The 15,530-nt window shown below is 40.3% G+C and overlaps 1 protein-coding gene across 1 annotated transcript in view; it reads left to right on the plus strand.

The window, feature by feature from the left end:
• The window catches only part of CHD7 (chromodomain helicase DNA binding protein 7), a 127,962-nt gene that overhangs the window by 54,623 nt on the left and 57,809 nt on the right, over positions 1-15,530 (plus strand). The window contains 1 exon segment of the mRNA XM_035553166.2: positions 15,067-15,488. Coding sequence (XP_035409059.1) covers positions 15,067-15,488 — 422 coding nt within the window.

Consider the following 15,530-nt stretch of genomic DNA (forward strand, 5'->3'; position numbering starts at 1 on the left):
CTCTTCCACCCCCGGCTGCCACCGCTGTGTGGGCTGGGCTCCGAGGGGAACCCTGTTGGCAGGAGGTGGGAGGTAGGAGGTAACGCTGCTCCAGCCTCGGTGCTGGCACCCGCACTGGGGTGCCAGGTTGTCTGTTTTTCCTACACCTCCCCATACGGCCTTCAGCAGGCAACAAGGTCGCAGAGGTGGTCCGACAATCTGCTTTGTCTCTTCACGTGTCCAAAATGCAAAGCTTCAGAACGTAACTTTCTGCTTTTAAAGGACTTTTACTGCATCTAAACTGGGTAGTCAAAGATCCTTGTGTGGATTTGTAGGGGCTGATGCACAAAGGCTCTGCTGGCATTGCATGTGAAACTACCCACCTTCCTTCAGTTCCTGGTCTGGAATGTCACAAACATGGAGTTGCTGAAATCTCAGTCAGCATATTTTCCTTCTAGCTCACGGACACTTTCTCCGAGTTGTGAAAGCTGAAGCAGTACATGCTTGTATTTGTGAGTTAAGCAAAGAAAATGTTGTGGGGAAAAATATATTATACGTTATGAGCTGGACTGTGAGTAGCTGAAGTATGACCTGCATGTTCTCTCTCTCTGTTTTTACCTGCTTGGCTCTGATGTGCCTGCTCGTAGGTTCAAGTGATGAAACTCTTGCTTTTCTCCATCTCTTCCAAGTGTCTTTACACCGACTTGTACGGACTTAGCCCAAAACAAAGCACTCCTGTGAACCATCTAATTGCCTCCCTGGGTGGGGACGGGAGCGGGGCTTAGATAGTAAATTAACTGGTCTGGAGAGCCGTCAAAGCAGGTCGGGGGCTCCCATCTGGGAGCTCTGGAGTAGTTTCTATGGAAAGCAATTTTAAAGGAAGAATTTGTTCCTACTGCCTTTTATGCTTATTGATTCACCTCTCCTGTGTTGGGGACATTGTGTGTAGGAAGCTCTTGAGGAGGAACAAGGTTGCTAGCAGAACGTGAGAAAGAAAGGAATGAAATTCTCCCTGCAGCCTTTCTGGTTATATTCCTGGTGCAAATTAAGACACACACAGCAGTTGGATACCAGCATCTCCTACACCAACCCACTCCTTAAAAGTGTATCCCTGATATTAAAATATTGTAACTGTGTAAATCAAACTGATGACCAGCAATTTCATACGTTGCTTACTTCTACTTTTCTCAAACCTTTATCATCTAGAGTGTCTAAAAATAAAAATGACTTCTGCATTGTTTGGGGAAAGTTGTGCAAACAAGGAATAGAAAAGCCCTTGCAAACGGATGCTGGAACTGTGGCATCATTATTTTAAAAGTAACCCTTTCTAGGATAGCTGTGGTATGAACAAAAGCATTTACTAGTCAAAGAAAGATGTAATCAATACAAATGTCTGAAATCACAGGGGTTTTCCATATGGTATTTGAGTAGTCCTATTTATAGCTTTGAGGCTTTAAGGGTGTGAGCAAAGTAAGGCCTATAAAAGAGGCAATAGATTTTTTTTTTTTTTTTTCAGACTGAATCAGGTAGTCTAATTAGAGGCAATCAGCCCTTTTTTCAGGTTTGAAAGTGTAAAACTTAGATGACAAAAAAGCTTGGCTTACCCACCCTACTGGTGTGCTTAACAGAGAGATTTAGTTCCCCTGGAATATTAACTGTAAATGGGTGCTCTAAGCATATTTAACTAATTTCTGAACTAGAATGTCCAGCATTTGTCACATTCCAAATTACATGTGTTAAAAATAAATGTGTTTTTTTAAATCTAAACAAGATCTTGCTGTTGATTTTTGACTGTCAGTAGTCATTAGGAGCAAAGTACTTGTGAAGATTGTCTGGCCGTTGAGTTGTGCCTCCAGATGTCGCATATAGCATCTTATGAAGTACTTTTCATAACCTTATCAAACTTCAATTTAAAGAGCACTTGGCTTTTGCTCTCAGTACTGCTTTTTGAAATCGTGACCCAAATCTGATTAGTCTGATCGTTGGAACACGCATCAGACTTTGTATCCTAAATTTATTAGTCACTGGTTTTATACCCAATTTGTTCTTGTGCCAATTTTACCTTTCATCTCCGTTCTTTTTCTTTCCTCTACTAGGACCTGCTGATGTTTTCTTAAATAGCAATCTGGCTAAAGTAAGTTAAATTCCCTCTAGCCTTCTCCTTCAGGATAATCTGTACCTGTATCTGTTTGAAGTCTAATTGTTGTTGATGCGTATGATCAGACTTGTATACAGAATTGTGCTATTGCACAAAAACTTCTCTGGGTTCAGTGGGAGTCATCTTGAGATGCACTTTAACATTTAATTTTCTCCTCCTCGCTGTTCCGTCACAGCGGTAGTTTATAGACATCCTGTGGTTAGGTACAAATTTCTTTAGTCTTCAGCTATGCCGCCTTACCTTGTTTTCTGTAAACATAAATGAACAACAAAAATCAAGGCTGATAACAAAAATTGGAAATACTGAAGCATTTCAAGTTTGGAAACGTGTATGAAATGGTGAGGGCTTTACAGTGATGGGCTTAATTTTTTGTCACAACTGTTTTGCAGTTGTGAGGTGTCCACAAATTTCCCAACATCTCATTTAAAACTGGGAATCTGAATAGGTGCAGGCTGCTGTACTGCTGCTAGAGTCACAACAGCGTAATGCTTAAAGGACACCTTCCTTTGCAATAACATTTAAAAATACGAATTCCTCTTACTCATCTGCAATCCTCTTCCCACAGCTTGAGCTCAGGGCTATAATGGAACCTATTATAGGCAAAAGGTCTGTGACTCAGCCATCGAGCCATTCAAACTCTTGGCTTTTTTAATTGGCACCATTAAATCTTTAGTAGCTTTTCTCTCATAAAATGGGTACCGTTGGTGTAAAATGCATCGCTGCTGAAGATATATTGTACCTTTTGCCCTCGGATTTCTGTGAGTTGATCAACTGCAGGTGTTTGAAGGTTGGTTACATTTTTGGATATCAGAGAGAGTTTTCTAGAATTACTGCGTAATTACTGCTTTTCCTTCGTTTTTAGGAGTGTGTCTAAAATTAAATATACGAAAGCCATTTTGCAAGTCGCTATGTTTGCAGGCTTTTTTCTTTTCTATTTAGAGACAGGAGAAGAAAGATCTGCCTTTCCATCATGTCTTGGTTTATCTCCTTAGAACTTTTTTAACCAGAGGACTGGGTATCTTCTATGTGACAGGATGGAAAACATAAATTCTTGAGTATGTAACCAGGAGGAACCCCCATCATTCAGCTGAATTTTCCTGTTCTTTTTTGGATGTTTTGGAAAGTGAAAATGGAAACAACAGTAGTTTTGGGAAGGGGGTCTGAAATCAGAAGAGGAAATTTAAAGAACAGAGTGAAATTTAAATGTTTGTATATATACATACATACATATGCATGTATTATGAAAAAAAAGGTAGCTTTTAACTTCTTTTATTGTCTTCCCACATATTTAATATGATACGTTGATTGTATGTACAGTTAGCAAGAAGTCTTTGGTTGTTTTGTTTGCATGTGCTTTAAGTGTCTGCTGGAAGTAAGTATCACAAAACAACAAAGTAAGCTATAGAAAATGTGAATGTAATTTAAGATATGTGTTTTAGCTGATTGTGTTTACAGAATGGTAGCAAAGCTGGGAGCTAAGAAAGGTCAGAAGTGGGACTGTCGTGATGTTCTCCTGGTGCCTGCGAGGCAGGGTGCAATCCGTACGCAGCCACGTTCTCTATTCCCTTCCTTCCACCTGCAGCAAATATAAGTAGCTGTTTCATTCATTTGCTCATATTACCTGAGTGATTGCCTGATAATTTATTTATTACCCAGCCAACTTTATTGTGAATATCGCTGTATCTTATGAAGCAGCCTGACTCTTCCTACAAACACTGTCTCTTTTCACGTCTTGGTAAAGAATTAATTGCTAACTGAGCTTTTAAAATGGTAATTTTAATCCAAATACGGGAAAACCTCAACAACCACTAGTGCATTCATCTTCCAAACTCTCCTGCAATATGTTTTCCCCATTTTACATATGAGGAAGCCAAGACAGACGGACAGGGAGTTGCCTCAGGCGAAAGCGTGATAGACGTGGGATTTGGGGCTTCTTAGTGTGTGTTACGCCAGGCTTTGTTGCCTTAAAGCTGAAGGCAGTAGTTATCCAAGGAGATGCTTGCAGTTATGACTGGTGAGCACTTCTCAAGAAGAGGGTCCATGGCAAGTCCTTTGCTGGAGATCTATGTTTGGAAGGAAATCTGTATGTCAATGTACAAAACAAAGCAACAACAAAAAAAAGTGTGGGGAAAAAATAGAAAAGTGCCACAGTAAGTACAGGCTGGTGGAAAAAATGGACAGTAAATTAGCTTTCCTGATGTTCACTGCCTTGAGCACAGACCATCTCCTTGCAGTCTGTACTTAAGTTTTCAAGGTAACATGAGTCTTCTCTTTAGGATATTATCTTAGTCAGTCAGATCTGATTTAATCTGAGTCCCATCCGCCCTGTGTGCTGAACAAGGCAGCAATTCTAGAAGTAACTAGGGAGGAGCCGGTCTGTGTGTTTGAGATACTACTGTAAAAAGTGCTGGGAAGTAGAACTTGTTTCATAAGTGACACGAACTAGGGTAGTTCTTTGTTTTCAAGGATTTGAAATGATAATTTAGACTGAAATTTAAAAATTTAAAGGATGTTTATAATTTGTAATCGTTTTTCTTAGGGTTATAGTGGACTTCTTTTTTCAAGACAGCAGCGTGTGTTTACTGTTCCGTTTGCAGGGTGATTCACTTGGTTAATGTCTGGAGAAACCTTCTGAATTTCTGCTGGAGAAGAGTAGTTTAATGCTAGATAAGTGGGTTAGAAAAGTTACTCCAACTCAGAAAAAACAACTAATATAAATAAAAGTGGCAGTGGGTTTTGGGATTTTCTTTTTCTCTTCTGAAAAAAACTGAAACTTCTTTGTAACGAAGGAAATGGCATTTTGAACATCAAAACAAAATGTTAACTTTTAGATCATTTTAAACAGAGAATCTCCTCATAGTAAGCATGCTCACATGTGCTGTGAGATTGAAATAGCAGCAAGTAAAACATCTTGAAATTTGGAGTAGACATAAACAGTACAGACAGGATGATTGAGTTACTGTGGATATCATCATATATCAGAGAACATTTACCAAATATGGCCTTTTTTGGGAAATTCTGAGATCAGAACCTTCTCATCAGAATAAGTCAGCAGACGAAAAGATGAAAATCAAGAGGAAAAAAAGTGTTTTAACTTCATTGCCTTGGTGATGCCTTATGTATTGTAATGTATTAGAAGTCCGTGGGATTGGAGAATTCTGTGGGTTTTTGTTTGTTTGTTAGTTGTTGTTTTTAAATTCATAGCAGAGAAGCCTTGAGTACAACTTTTAGTTTAAAAAATAAAAATTACATTAGCTCAAACAATGAGTCTAGAAGATTTTGTCTTTTGGTTGTGGATAAAGTGCACCTCCCCCTTGGGGAAGGGGGAGATGGCAGGGGAAGAAAAGGGGTATTTTATTATCTGTCTAGTGGGGTCTGTTGCAAATCATCCAAATAAAATATTGATGAACCAGAAGTTTTTCAGCTCCAAGCTGAAACCAAATTGTAGTGTGTGTGGTTTCTTTTAATGCTGTAAGATCACTTTTCTTAAGTTAATAAGCCCTATCTGCAAGACATCCTGGCAAAATTGAAAAATCTTGCTGCAAACAGTGGAAGAATTCAGGATGCTATATTATTTAATGGAAATAGTTATGGATGGTATTGTGGAAGTGTGGTGGGACTTCCTTTATATGTACAGCAATAAAACTCAGGTTTGAGTCCTTTGTTGTGTCTGGTAGGCTCTTAAGCACCTAAGGACGTTTTCTTTTTCTTGGGCTACTATAACATGACAAATATTTATGCCTTTGGGGAAAACTTGTTCTTTTTTTCATCACTTTTACCTGCAACCTCTCATGAACTTCTCTTTAAAAGTTCACTATGGATTTTATCAAAGTGTAGATTGTTACATTTTTGATATGTGCAGGCTTCTTAAAAACGCATGTTTCACATGTCTAGAATCTGATGGGGGGCTTAAATTAACTCTAAACCAAAAATGTTGGGCTTTTGTTTTCCTAGGTATGCAAGGGAGGGACTAGGAAAGTGACAGATATCTTACATCTGAACTAAAGTCTTAGTAATGGAGCAAACACCACGTGTAATTTTCTAAAAACATTTGAAACCATTTTGCTCGTGTTTGCTGTATTTTATTGCTTTACGAATGTGTCAGCAACAGTTGTATTGACAACCACTCAGTTGCTGCCCATTTCCAGGAGAGAAGGCGTGTTGGGCGGGGGACCCCCCAGCCTGCCTCCCAAGACCTGGGCATCCCCTGAGGTTGGCTAGACACGCTGAAGACCCTTGGAAGAGGGTCTTCTGGGGGGTTAGAAGGGCTAGGGAAAAAAAGCAGCAGGCCAGAACCTCTTGTGCCAGTGTGGCATGTAATGCTTTTGTTGTTACTGTGCTTGTCACAACAAAAATCCCGGGCAGAACTTGTTTGTTTGTCCATTGCGGCCAGAAGCAGCAGCGCTTGCACCAGGTAGGCTGCTCTTTGGTTTCCCCCCACGTCATAAACCCGATGCCGTTTGCTCATGCACGCTCATTCAGGTTTCAGTAACGCTTTGGGAACATACTGACCAAAGGGGCTGTGAGCCAGTTAAGGTCCCTCTTAGCAGGAGACTTCAAAAAAAAAAAAAATTTAAAATATTAGGGGACATTTATTGTTTTGATTACTGTCTCCAGTCTGTAAGCACTTAATATACACAAGTCAGGAGTGTGTTGTTGGGTTTTCTTTGTCTGGACAGGGGGTGTTAGGGAGGATTCATTGCTGATATCAGAAGCACGTAACCTGTGGAGTGCAGTGTGGTGGAGGAACTGGTTACTTCGAAGAGGGGACAAATGGCTGCATATTTGACATGCGGTACCTGCCTCGAAGGAGATCGGCTGGAGGAGATGGCGTGTGCAGGGCAGTACACATCTCATCTTTCCTCGGGAACTTGGATTTCAAAGTGTGGCTGGGAGACGCGCCTGAGGGAGGGAGGAGGATGTGCTCGTTTTACAGAGGATCTGCTTCATTTTCACAGTGAAGCCGAATGGCTTTTAGGAACATGAAGGCAAGCCCATGAATGATGACTGCTGGTATATATACTGAAACATGAGGTCAGTCTTTATAAGACTGATGTGTTTAGTAATAGCAGTTTCACTATTATTGTTTTGGTTGAATATTTGAGGGTATTTCCTCTCCTATTCCCCCTTGTTCTGGAGGAGCTGAAGCATCATACCAGGTGTTCTGGAAACCATTTTATCCCAGCATGGTCTTAGTGTACAGCATGACTTCCCTCTTGCCTGGAGTTGTACAACCACCACCTCGTTTTATAGGGGTTGGAAAACACTCGTGATAAACCTCGTGGATGATCTACTACAAGGAGTTCTCTAATAAGCATTAAGTATCTTGGTAGTTGTGCTTAGGCAGTGAACATGCATAACTTTGTAAGGAAAATAAGTAAATTTTTAAATACAGGTCCTACTTCACAGAATTGAGGTGTTAAGGAAAAGATGTTTATGGGCCATTTTCTTGTAGGACTCTTGTTGGTCTACCTCTCCTTTTCCCACCTGTGGTGTAGCTGGCACAGCACAACCTCTGCAAAACTTGTGTAGTTGAACTCACATTGGCACGTTCCTGGTATGTTTTACTGCTTGATAGTGGAGCCTGCACGAAAGTGAGGTCTCCTTTGGTGTGGCTGTGCAGGGAAGAGCACAAGTTGTCAATGTCAGCAACCTGGGTTTCACTGCCAGACTTCACTGCCTCGTTGTCCCACCCTGTGTGTGCCACTGCAGCCAAAGCTGGGGAAAAATTGCCAAAATCCCAAGTCCTTGACCTGTCTATGCAAGGATGCCGGAGAGTGGAGAGTCAGACTTGTGCTAGCTACTGTCGTATAAGATTTAGTGCCTGCCCTGCTTGCACTGGGAGCAACCTTACACTTCTGTCTAAGCTAGGATATATTACGAAGTAACGTGTAACATTAAAGTACTAAAATTTTCGTCTTGCAGACCATCATCACATTAGCAGTTGTATGCAATCAGTGTGGTAGCTGTTGTAGTTTCTGACGTGGAGGGCCTGGCGGTTGTCTGGGGCTGTCTGCTCAACATTGGTGCTGGTTCTGGTCCATGGTGAGCACCAGGAAGGGCTCCCTTATGGGAAGTTAGTTATTTTGGAGCTGTGGACGAGCTCATCAGTGCTCCCTGCGTGAGTAATCTCTCAGTTTACGAGAGCACAAAACAACGTTGCTACATGCGATCACTGTAAAATATAATGTGATGTTTGCTTTTTTGGATGGCCACATTAGTGTCATTCATCTTTTGTAATCTGTGTTGCTCCACAGAAGGGCATGACCAGAAAATAATTCTAATACCATGGTTGTGCTGAGACTCAATTAAAGAACTCTGTATTTTGTATGCCATGTTTTTATCCTTCCACACACAGTAATGGGTTGATATTTTCAGCTCCACCAAATTAGCAATGAGTGTCCTCCTGCAGTGGTGGCTGAGGGCGTTAAGATTGGTTTTAAACATTTCCATTCCACTTTTAGGGTGGAGAATTGCAGTTGTATTGAATCAGTCTTCTTCCAAAAACTTCGCATCATCAGCAAGTTTTAACTTCTCAGTAGTTGTATCTGTTTTTTTTAAAAAATGGTCTCAGTCCATAGTAACAAAGTATGAAGACTGCTTAAGAAATAAAATTATATTGCAGTAGCACTTCACTAAAACATGAACTTTTTTGATACAAATTGATATTTAACTAATGAGTTATTTCTTGATAAGGAGGTGTTAATCAACTTCTCTTTACCATACTTTTTCACCCATATTTTGTAGAAGTATAGCAAAAGATTTAGTAAGCTACAAGATTCCTGCTTGGTCTATTTGCAAAATAGACCTGTTCCGTTCTCATCTGGTGTGATGTCTTTCTCTTATTGCAGAAAAGATCACTGATGGTGTTGGTAGGTCTATAAATACAAGTTGTCACCTTGGAACTACAGGTTTTTTAGAAGGGTTTCTGAGCTATTGCTATACCAGTGTTTCAGCATCATATTGCCCAAAATATTTTAAGGTCTACCGAGTATTTTCATACAGTAAAGTAAAAAAAAACAACAACAACAACAAAAAACCTTACACATCTGCAATTCAAGACAGACATTTCACAGAAAAGGGAAGGTATCATCACTCACGGCAAAGGAGGAGAAACCGACCGGAGAAACAGATCTTGGAAACAGTTACCTGTGTGAGCATGTTCTTGAGGATATTTCTGGATTTTAGCTACTATAGGAATTACTATGCGGTTTCTGAGGCCGTGTCGATTTCTGTTTACTCTGGAGTTTTTACTGATATGTGAAATTCACAGGAGGACAATGCTGGGCTAGAGAAGCCAAAGCATGCTTCAGACTGAGGGAGCAGCAGGGCAGGCCTGGTGCTGGAGGCGTCCAAGGGACAAGTTGAGAACTGCAGGGACAAAGCGGTGTATGGAGACACGATAGGGAAACTTTCCAGGTGATTTGTTTAGAAGACAGTCAGGATGAGTAGTTTGTTCTAAATAATCCAGAGAGATGATGAATCCTTTCATTAACTTCTGAAAGAAGGAATTACAGGGCAATTTATACATGCAATGGCCTTTAAACACCCTGTGGACAGTGCTGTCAGGAAGGAGATGCAGTCATTGTGGAGTTGCATAGAGCTGCTGTAGTCCCTCTTCTGTTTTAAAGAGCTTTCTTTGGTCACAGGTTGCTGTTGCATTTTTCCAAAGAGAAGGTGAGAACTTAACAGGAATGTAATTGCTACGAAAGGGAATATTCAGCAATAATTTACCTGACACGAAATTTTCTGCTGCGTGGAGCGGGTGGGAATTGACTGGGTGCTTACTCTGCTGTTGCACAACTCGGTTAATAAACCAAAGTCCAAGAAAACGTGAATAAAGTGTGGTTACAGTAGATCTCTCTTAAAATGTTGGAAGAGACCAGGGAGACTGGACATACCCCAGCTGGCAATTAAAATAGCCCGGATAAAAAAGAAGAAGGAACTTTTTTCTCCTTCGGGCTGATGTTTAAATTTCACCAAGTTAGCTGAGTCACGTCTCATACTTCGCTGCTCTTGCTTCAGAGCCCTCCCAGCTCAGTATTGGCTCAACTTGCTGCTCCGCTGGGGAGCTGCCACTCATCTGCTTTCAGCACTCAAGCGCGGTTGACTGTGGTTCAATCCTTGTTCAAGCAACAGAGAGATTCTCCTTAGCCTCCCTCCCTGCCACCAGCCCTCACTGGGTTAATCCTGCATCCTGCCCGTCCTGCTGCTTTACGTAACAGGCCTGCTCGGAGACATCTCTCGCTTCTCTGGGCTGCGGGGAATGAGCTCAGATCTCAATGTGGAAGCAGCCATTAAACACAGGCAGTTGAATCCTTAATTTATCAAATCTTGGCTGTTTGGAAGTTTAAAAATAAGTTTGCAATCCAGAAAAGGGAGGTTCTGCCCTCCAGAAACTACTGCTTTCATGTAAAACTTGCTCCGATATTGTTGGCTTTCAATAAAGCAGAAGCGTATTACTCTGTTGGGCAACCTGTTGAGCTGCAAATTATTTCAAATGCTCGGAGTTGTTGAAGAATTGCCGTTTTGCTCTAATAAGCCGCGATCTTTAGGAGTGTCCTGCATTGTGATATTGCATGTTAATAGCATTGATTAACTGTCAGGCGCGGGGAATTGATGAGCAAACGTCCATTGTAAAATGAAATGGTATTACTGAAGGCTGTACCGAGCTGCTGGTTAGGGAGGTGACTAGACCCAGTAGTCTGTGGTAGGAGTATTAATGTGAGCTCCAGGTTTTTTCGCATGATTAAAACAGGCCATCTGTTCTTTGTTAAATGTTTACAAAAACAGCTTTTCTCTAAAAGATTTAAAGAGATGTGGGTCTAGTAAACACACCAGTGTTTTTGAGCACCTTTTGCACCTTATTTCAAATAACGGCAAAAATAATTCTGCTGCAATATCAAATAGGATTGATACCTATTTATGTTTCATCTTCAATGGGTTCTCTCCTGTGGAAGATTAAATTCTCTACCAACATACTAAATTATGGCTTTGTTGTGGCTAAAAGCAGCAGCAGAAGTGATTTCTGTGAAATACATAGATAAATTTTTCAGTCTTTGGTAAAAATTTATAATATGCATCTTTTACTAATTTGTAAATGGAGAATGGGGTCCTTTCATCAGAAATTATGACCCTGTAACTAGAGTTAATCCTTTGTAGATCTACAGAAGTAGAACTATTTGAAATAATTCCCTGTGGTAGGCTTAAACTAATATTTACTAGTGAAAGCCTATTCTTCTTCCTCTTCTACCCTCCTAAGAAAGAGCGGACAACCAGGTTCGGGTAAGAAAATGCATCCCTCGTGCTGCTTCCAGTCTCCTCTGCTCACCAGACTTGTGCTGCTCCTACACAGCTTCACACTAGGGAGCAATGTGGGGTTGTCGGTAAGGGACGCACTGGTTTAGAATATTGCAAAAAGCGCAGGCAGACTTCCTAGAAAAATGATGTTAATCACACCCCATTCTTTGAAAGAATGCTATGGTTTAGAAGGTCACCTATAAGTGAATGACAAAACATGCAAACTGCAAAGGGAGTTGCATGTGGCAAAAATAGTGTATTTTTAAATGAAAGGAAGTTTAACCAAAGCCTAATTAGGGCAGAGTTGGCTTTCTGTAGCTTTGTGTTTGGGGTTGTGAATGATGTGAAACAAAATCATGGTATTTTTATTTGTATGCTTGGTTATACACATATCTTGGCACTGCAAATAAAAGGTAGTAAGTGTTTCATTTTTGTTTCATATGTAAGGTTTGCATATAATGTATGGATAATATGGCTTTAAGAGTATATTGAGAATGGCTCCTGTGGATAAGCTTCTTGAGGTGGTAAGAATCTGAACTTTCATGGGGTGACGTCTTACAGAATTGCAGTTTTGCAGGTTACTGAGTATTGCAGTGTGGAAGCAACTGCTACCGTTTTCAGTGTGTAACCTGATGGCCAGACCTTGCACTAAAGCTGCAAATGTCAAATCATAAAGGGCTGACATTGCTGCTGTAGAGACTTGGAAAGCTGTCTGTCTTACGTTCAATTTGCTTGTGACTGGGCTGAAAGCTGTTTAGACTTCTTAAAATAAATACAGAAGTAACAAGTCGAGAAAGAAGACAACGATTACTTTTTTGAGTTGGATTTAAAAGGTAGTTGGAATACTCAAGCTTATATAAAACTTTGTATTGACTTCAGTGACATGGTCATATCACTAATGTAGGTGCAACCTTGAAAGTTCCATAGAACTAAATTTAGGCAGCATTACTGTATTTCTTGCAGTTTGTAATACTTTTTGGCTTGGCTGTTTTACATGCTTTAAAGGACAAATTACAAAATGAAACAGCCAACTCTGATTTATTCTAAAAAGTTGTGCCTCGTACATGAGTCATAGACAGCAAACAAACAGTGTGTTACCAAACAAAAAGTACTTGCTAAATACAAATTTTACAAGTAATGGAAAGGAAAACTTAGATTCCTCATACGTTAGATACAGCAAGTGAGCAGTATTTAAAAAGAGTATTGCAGGGGACAGCTCAGTAAAGACATTGATGAAATTTGGACTTGAAATCTCTGAAAAACTCAGAATGCTTGAGATATGAAATGGCACAAAACAGAGAATTGTATTGTCTTCATTGGGAAAATGTAGATTAAAAGTACAGGTCTGAAAACCTATGGATAGAAAGTGTTATAGGTGATCTGTGTGGTATTCCTGTGTTTTCCAACCTAAAAACCAACGTTAGGCAGTACAAATACGTAATGGTGTGAGGTGCTGAGAAGAAGGTTTTGTTCTGTCGCAAAACAAATCTGAGGAGGTATTCAACTCAGTCAACAAAATTCAAAGACAAATAGAAAATTTTATATCATCTATGTTTTCTGTAATGCATAATTGGACTGCAGGACCCGTTGGCATCACTGATTTCCTGAGCTCAGCTTTTTCTGTACAGATATGCAGTCCCTGTGAACTTTTCAGCATGAAGTTATCCAAGTATTATTGTGACCACAGGTTTCCAGAAGAGGTGCCTACCATGACATTGCCTTGGGGTGGGGCTGATGGATGTGGTGGTAATGAATTAGATGCATCAGGTTTGAAGTGATTTCCACTGTGACTAAGGCCCTGTTGCACCAAGAAGTATCTTAAAAGGGTTGAGGACAGGAACATGCAGAAGTTACCCTGGAAGTTTTTGATTAAGCCAAGCAGACCCAGACCTTTGGTCAGCCTCTTGGGTTTTCCCTCTGTCCTGGAGTCTCCTCCATAAAGAGCTGTGGTGTCTTGCTCATACCATTCAAAACTCTCCCAGACAGAAAAAAAGGGCTGTCTTCACTTCTTGATGGGCTTGCACCCTCTGCTGCTTGGGTAGCTTCTGAGCACGAGCGAGTATTTAGGGCATAGTGGGGTTTTTTGCTACTTGAAGAAATGCTGAAGATAGGACTGCACTAGTTCACTTTGCTTACATTCAGAAAGCTATATTAATCTATCTTTAAAAATACATGTGTATTCAGTTTCTCACGCAGTGATATTAAGAATTTTATTTCCTAAGTCTTAGGTGCGCTGTTTTTTAGACCGAGGTGGTCAAACTGTATGTCTGTGTCCGTGCATCAGTTTCACGTGTGCTCAGAGGCTGGGTTTGTAGTCCTTCACTGCATGCTTGCCACTTCTAAGTGCTATTTGGAGGAAAAAAAAAAGAGGAAATGAGATGAAATGAGATGCAAATAATATTACAAGCAGGTACTCCTATTTCTGAAAGTAAAATTGTGACTTGCTATAAACCTTTCTTTTCCCCAGTTCAGTGGATCAAACACCTCAAATGGCTAGCCTTCGTGACCACAGCTAATGGGGAACTGCCACCTAGAATCATGCTGACTTAATTTCTAGGGAAGTGAGAAGTAGGAGAAACACGGAGATAAAGAGGATGGGAAAATGTTCTGACCCTATATTTAGTTGTAAGAAAAGCATCAGTACAGTGTCATGCTATTACTTCTCTTCTTGAAAAAAAGCACTGTAGTCCTGAGTTTGTAGCTGCAGGCAGGCAGTGAGGAGAAGCAGGTCAGGGCTTTGATATGCTGCAAAGTCATGGTAGAGCTTAGACATCTTTTCATTGCAGACTCATGGATCTTTGGGCAGAACAGAACGGTTAAAGGGAGAATAATTGCAAGTGTGTCCGATATGCTTAGTCCAGGCACTTGGCATTTGTGTAATTATACAGAGGTTTCCTTTTATGAAGTACAGGTCTGATACGAGCTTGATGCACCACTTGGACTTTGAAAAGGGATACTTTTGCAGCTTCACAAATACTTAAGATAGTACTCTGTCCAATCTGTAGCAGCTACAAATCTGTTTCGGTTACATGTAGGGAGCTGGGAATCTTTGACATAAATTGTAACAACATATTACACTCTAAAGTGGCTTAATTCTTCACGTGCTGATCAAAATACCTACTGTCACATCCTGAACCAATGTAAATTGCCCTGATTGATTTTGTATAAATACAGTCTGTGAATATATTAATTTTCTTTTTTACATGTCAAGAAACAAAGTTAATTTTTCCCCCCAAAGGACAAGTTCCCTGTATAACAGAATGACTTGCAACAAGTTATTCTACTAGCAACTACTCTGAATATAGAAATGTCTGAAATAACAATTGCTTTCCTTTTGCATCTAAGTGTTAAAAAGCCTAAATATTTCCTATCCTTCCACTTTGTATGAAAGCTTTATTATAGAATTAATTTTACCCTTGCTACATCAAGAATTTCTGGTGACTTTGCCACTGTTTTAACTGCAGAAAGCTTTTTTTTTTTTTTTTTTAAACTCTGATTTACTGTGTAGTATTTCAGATGTTTTTTCTTCTGCATAGTATTTTCTCCCTCTTTAACCTCCTGCTCCAAAAGAGCAAAGCTTTAGAAATCAAAGTTGCAAATGTAAAATTTTATTTCTGTTTTTCTCTCAGCATTCTCCGTCGGAACCCTTTTTAGAGAAACCAGTGCCGGATATGACTCAGGTTAGTGGACCGAATACCCAGCTAGTGAAAAGTGATGATTATCTGCCGTCGATTGAGCCGCAGCCACAGCAAAAGAAAAAGAAAAAGAAAAACAATCACATTGCTGCCGAAGGTCCCAGTAAAAGTTTTGGTAAGGAAGACTTTCCTGGGGGACTTGATAGCCAGAATCTAACCAGGAACTCAGTGGATTGCTCCCAAGAAGAGAAGAAGAAAAAGAAAAAGCCCAAGGCAAAAAAAGAACCGAAGGATCCGAAAGAACCCAAGGAAAAGAAGGAACCCAAGACCCCCAAAGTCCCTAAGACCCCTAAAGAGCCAAAGGAAAAGAAAGCAAAAAATACCACGCCAAAACCCAAGACCAGCAAAAAGAATAGGTAAGTCTGGAAACTTCTGTAAGTTCAGCAAAAAAGAACGTG

Source organism: Cygnus atratus, chromosome 2 (assembly GCF_013377495.2).
Source record: "Cygnus atratus isolate AKBS03 ecotype Queensland, Australia chromosome 2, CAtr_DNAZoo_HiC_assembly, whole genome shotgun sequence".
In the NCBI taxonomy this organism is placed as follows: Eukaryota; Metazoa; Chordata; class Aves; order Anseriformes; family Anatidae; genus Cygnus; species Cygnus atratus.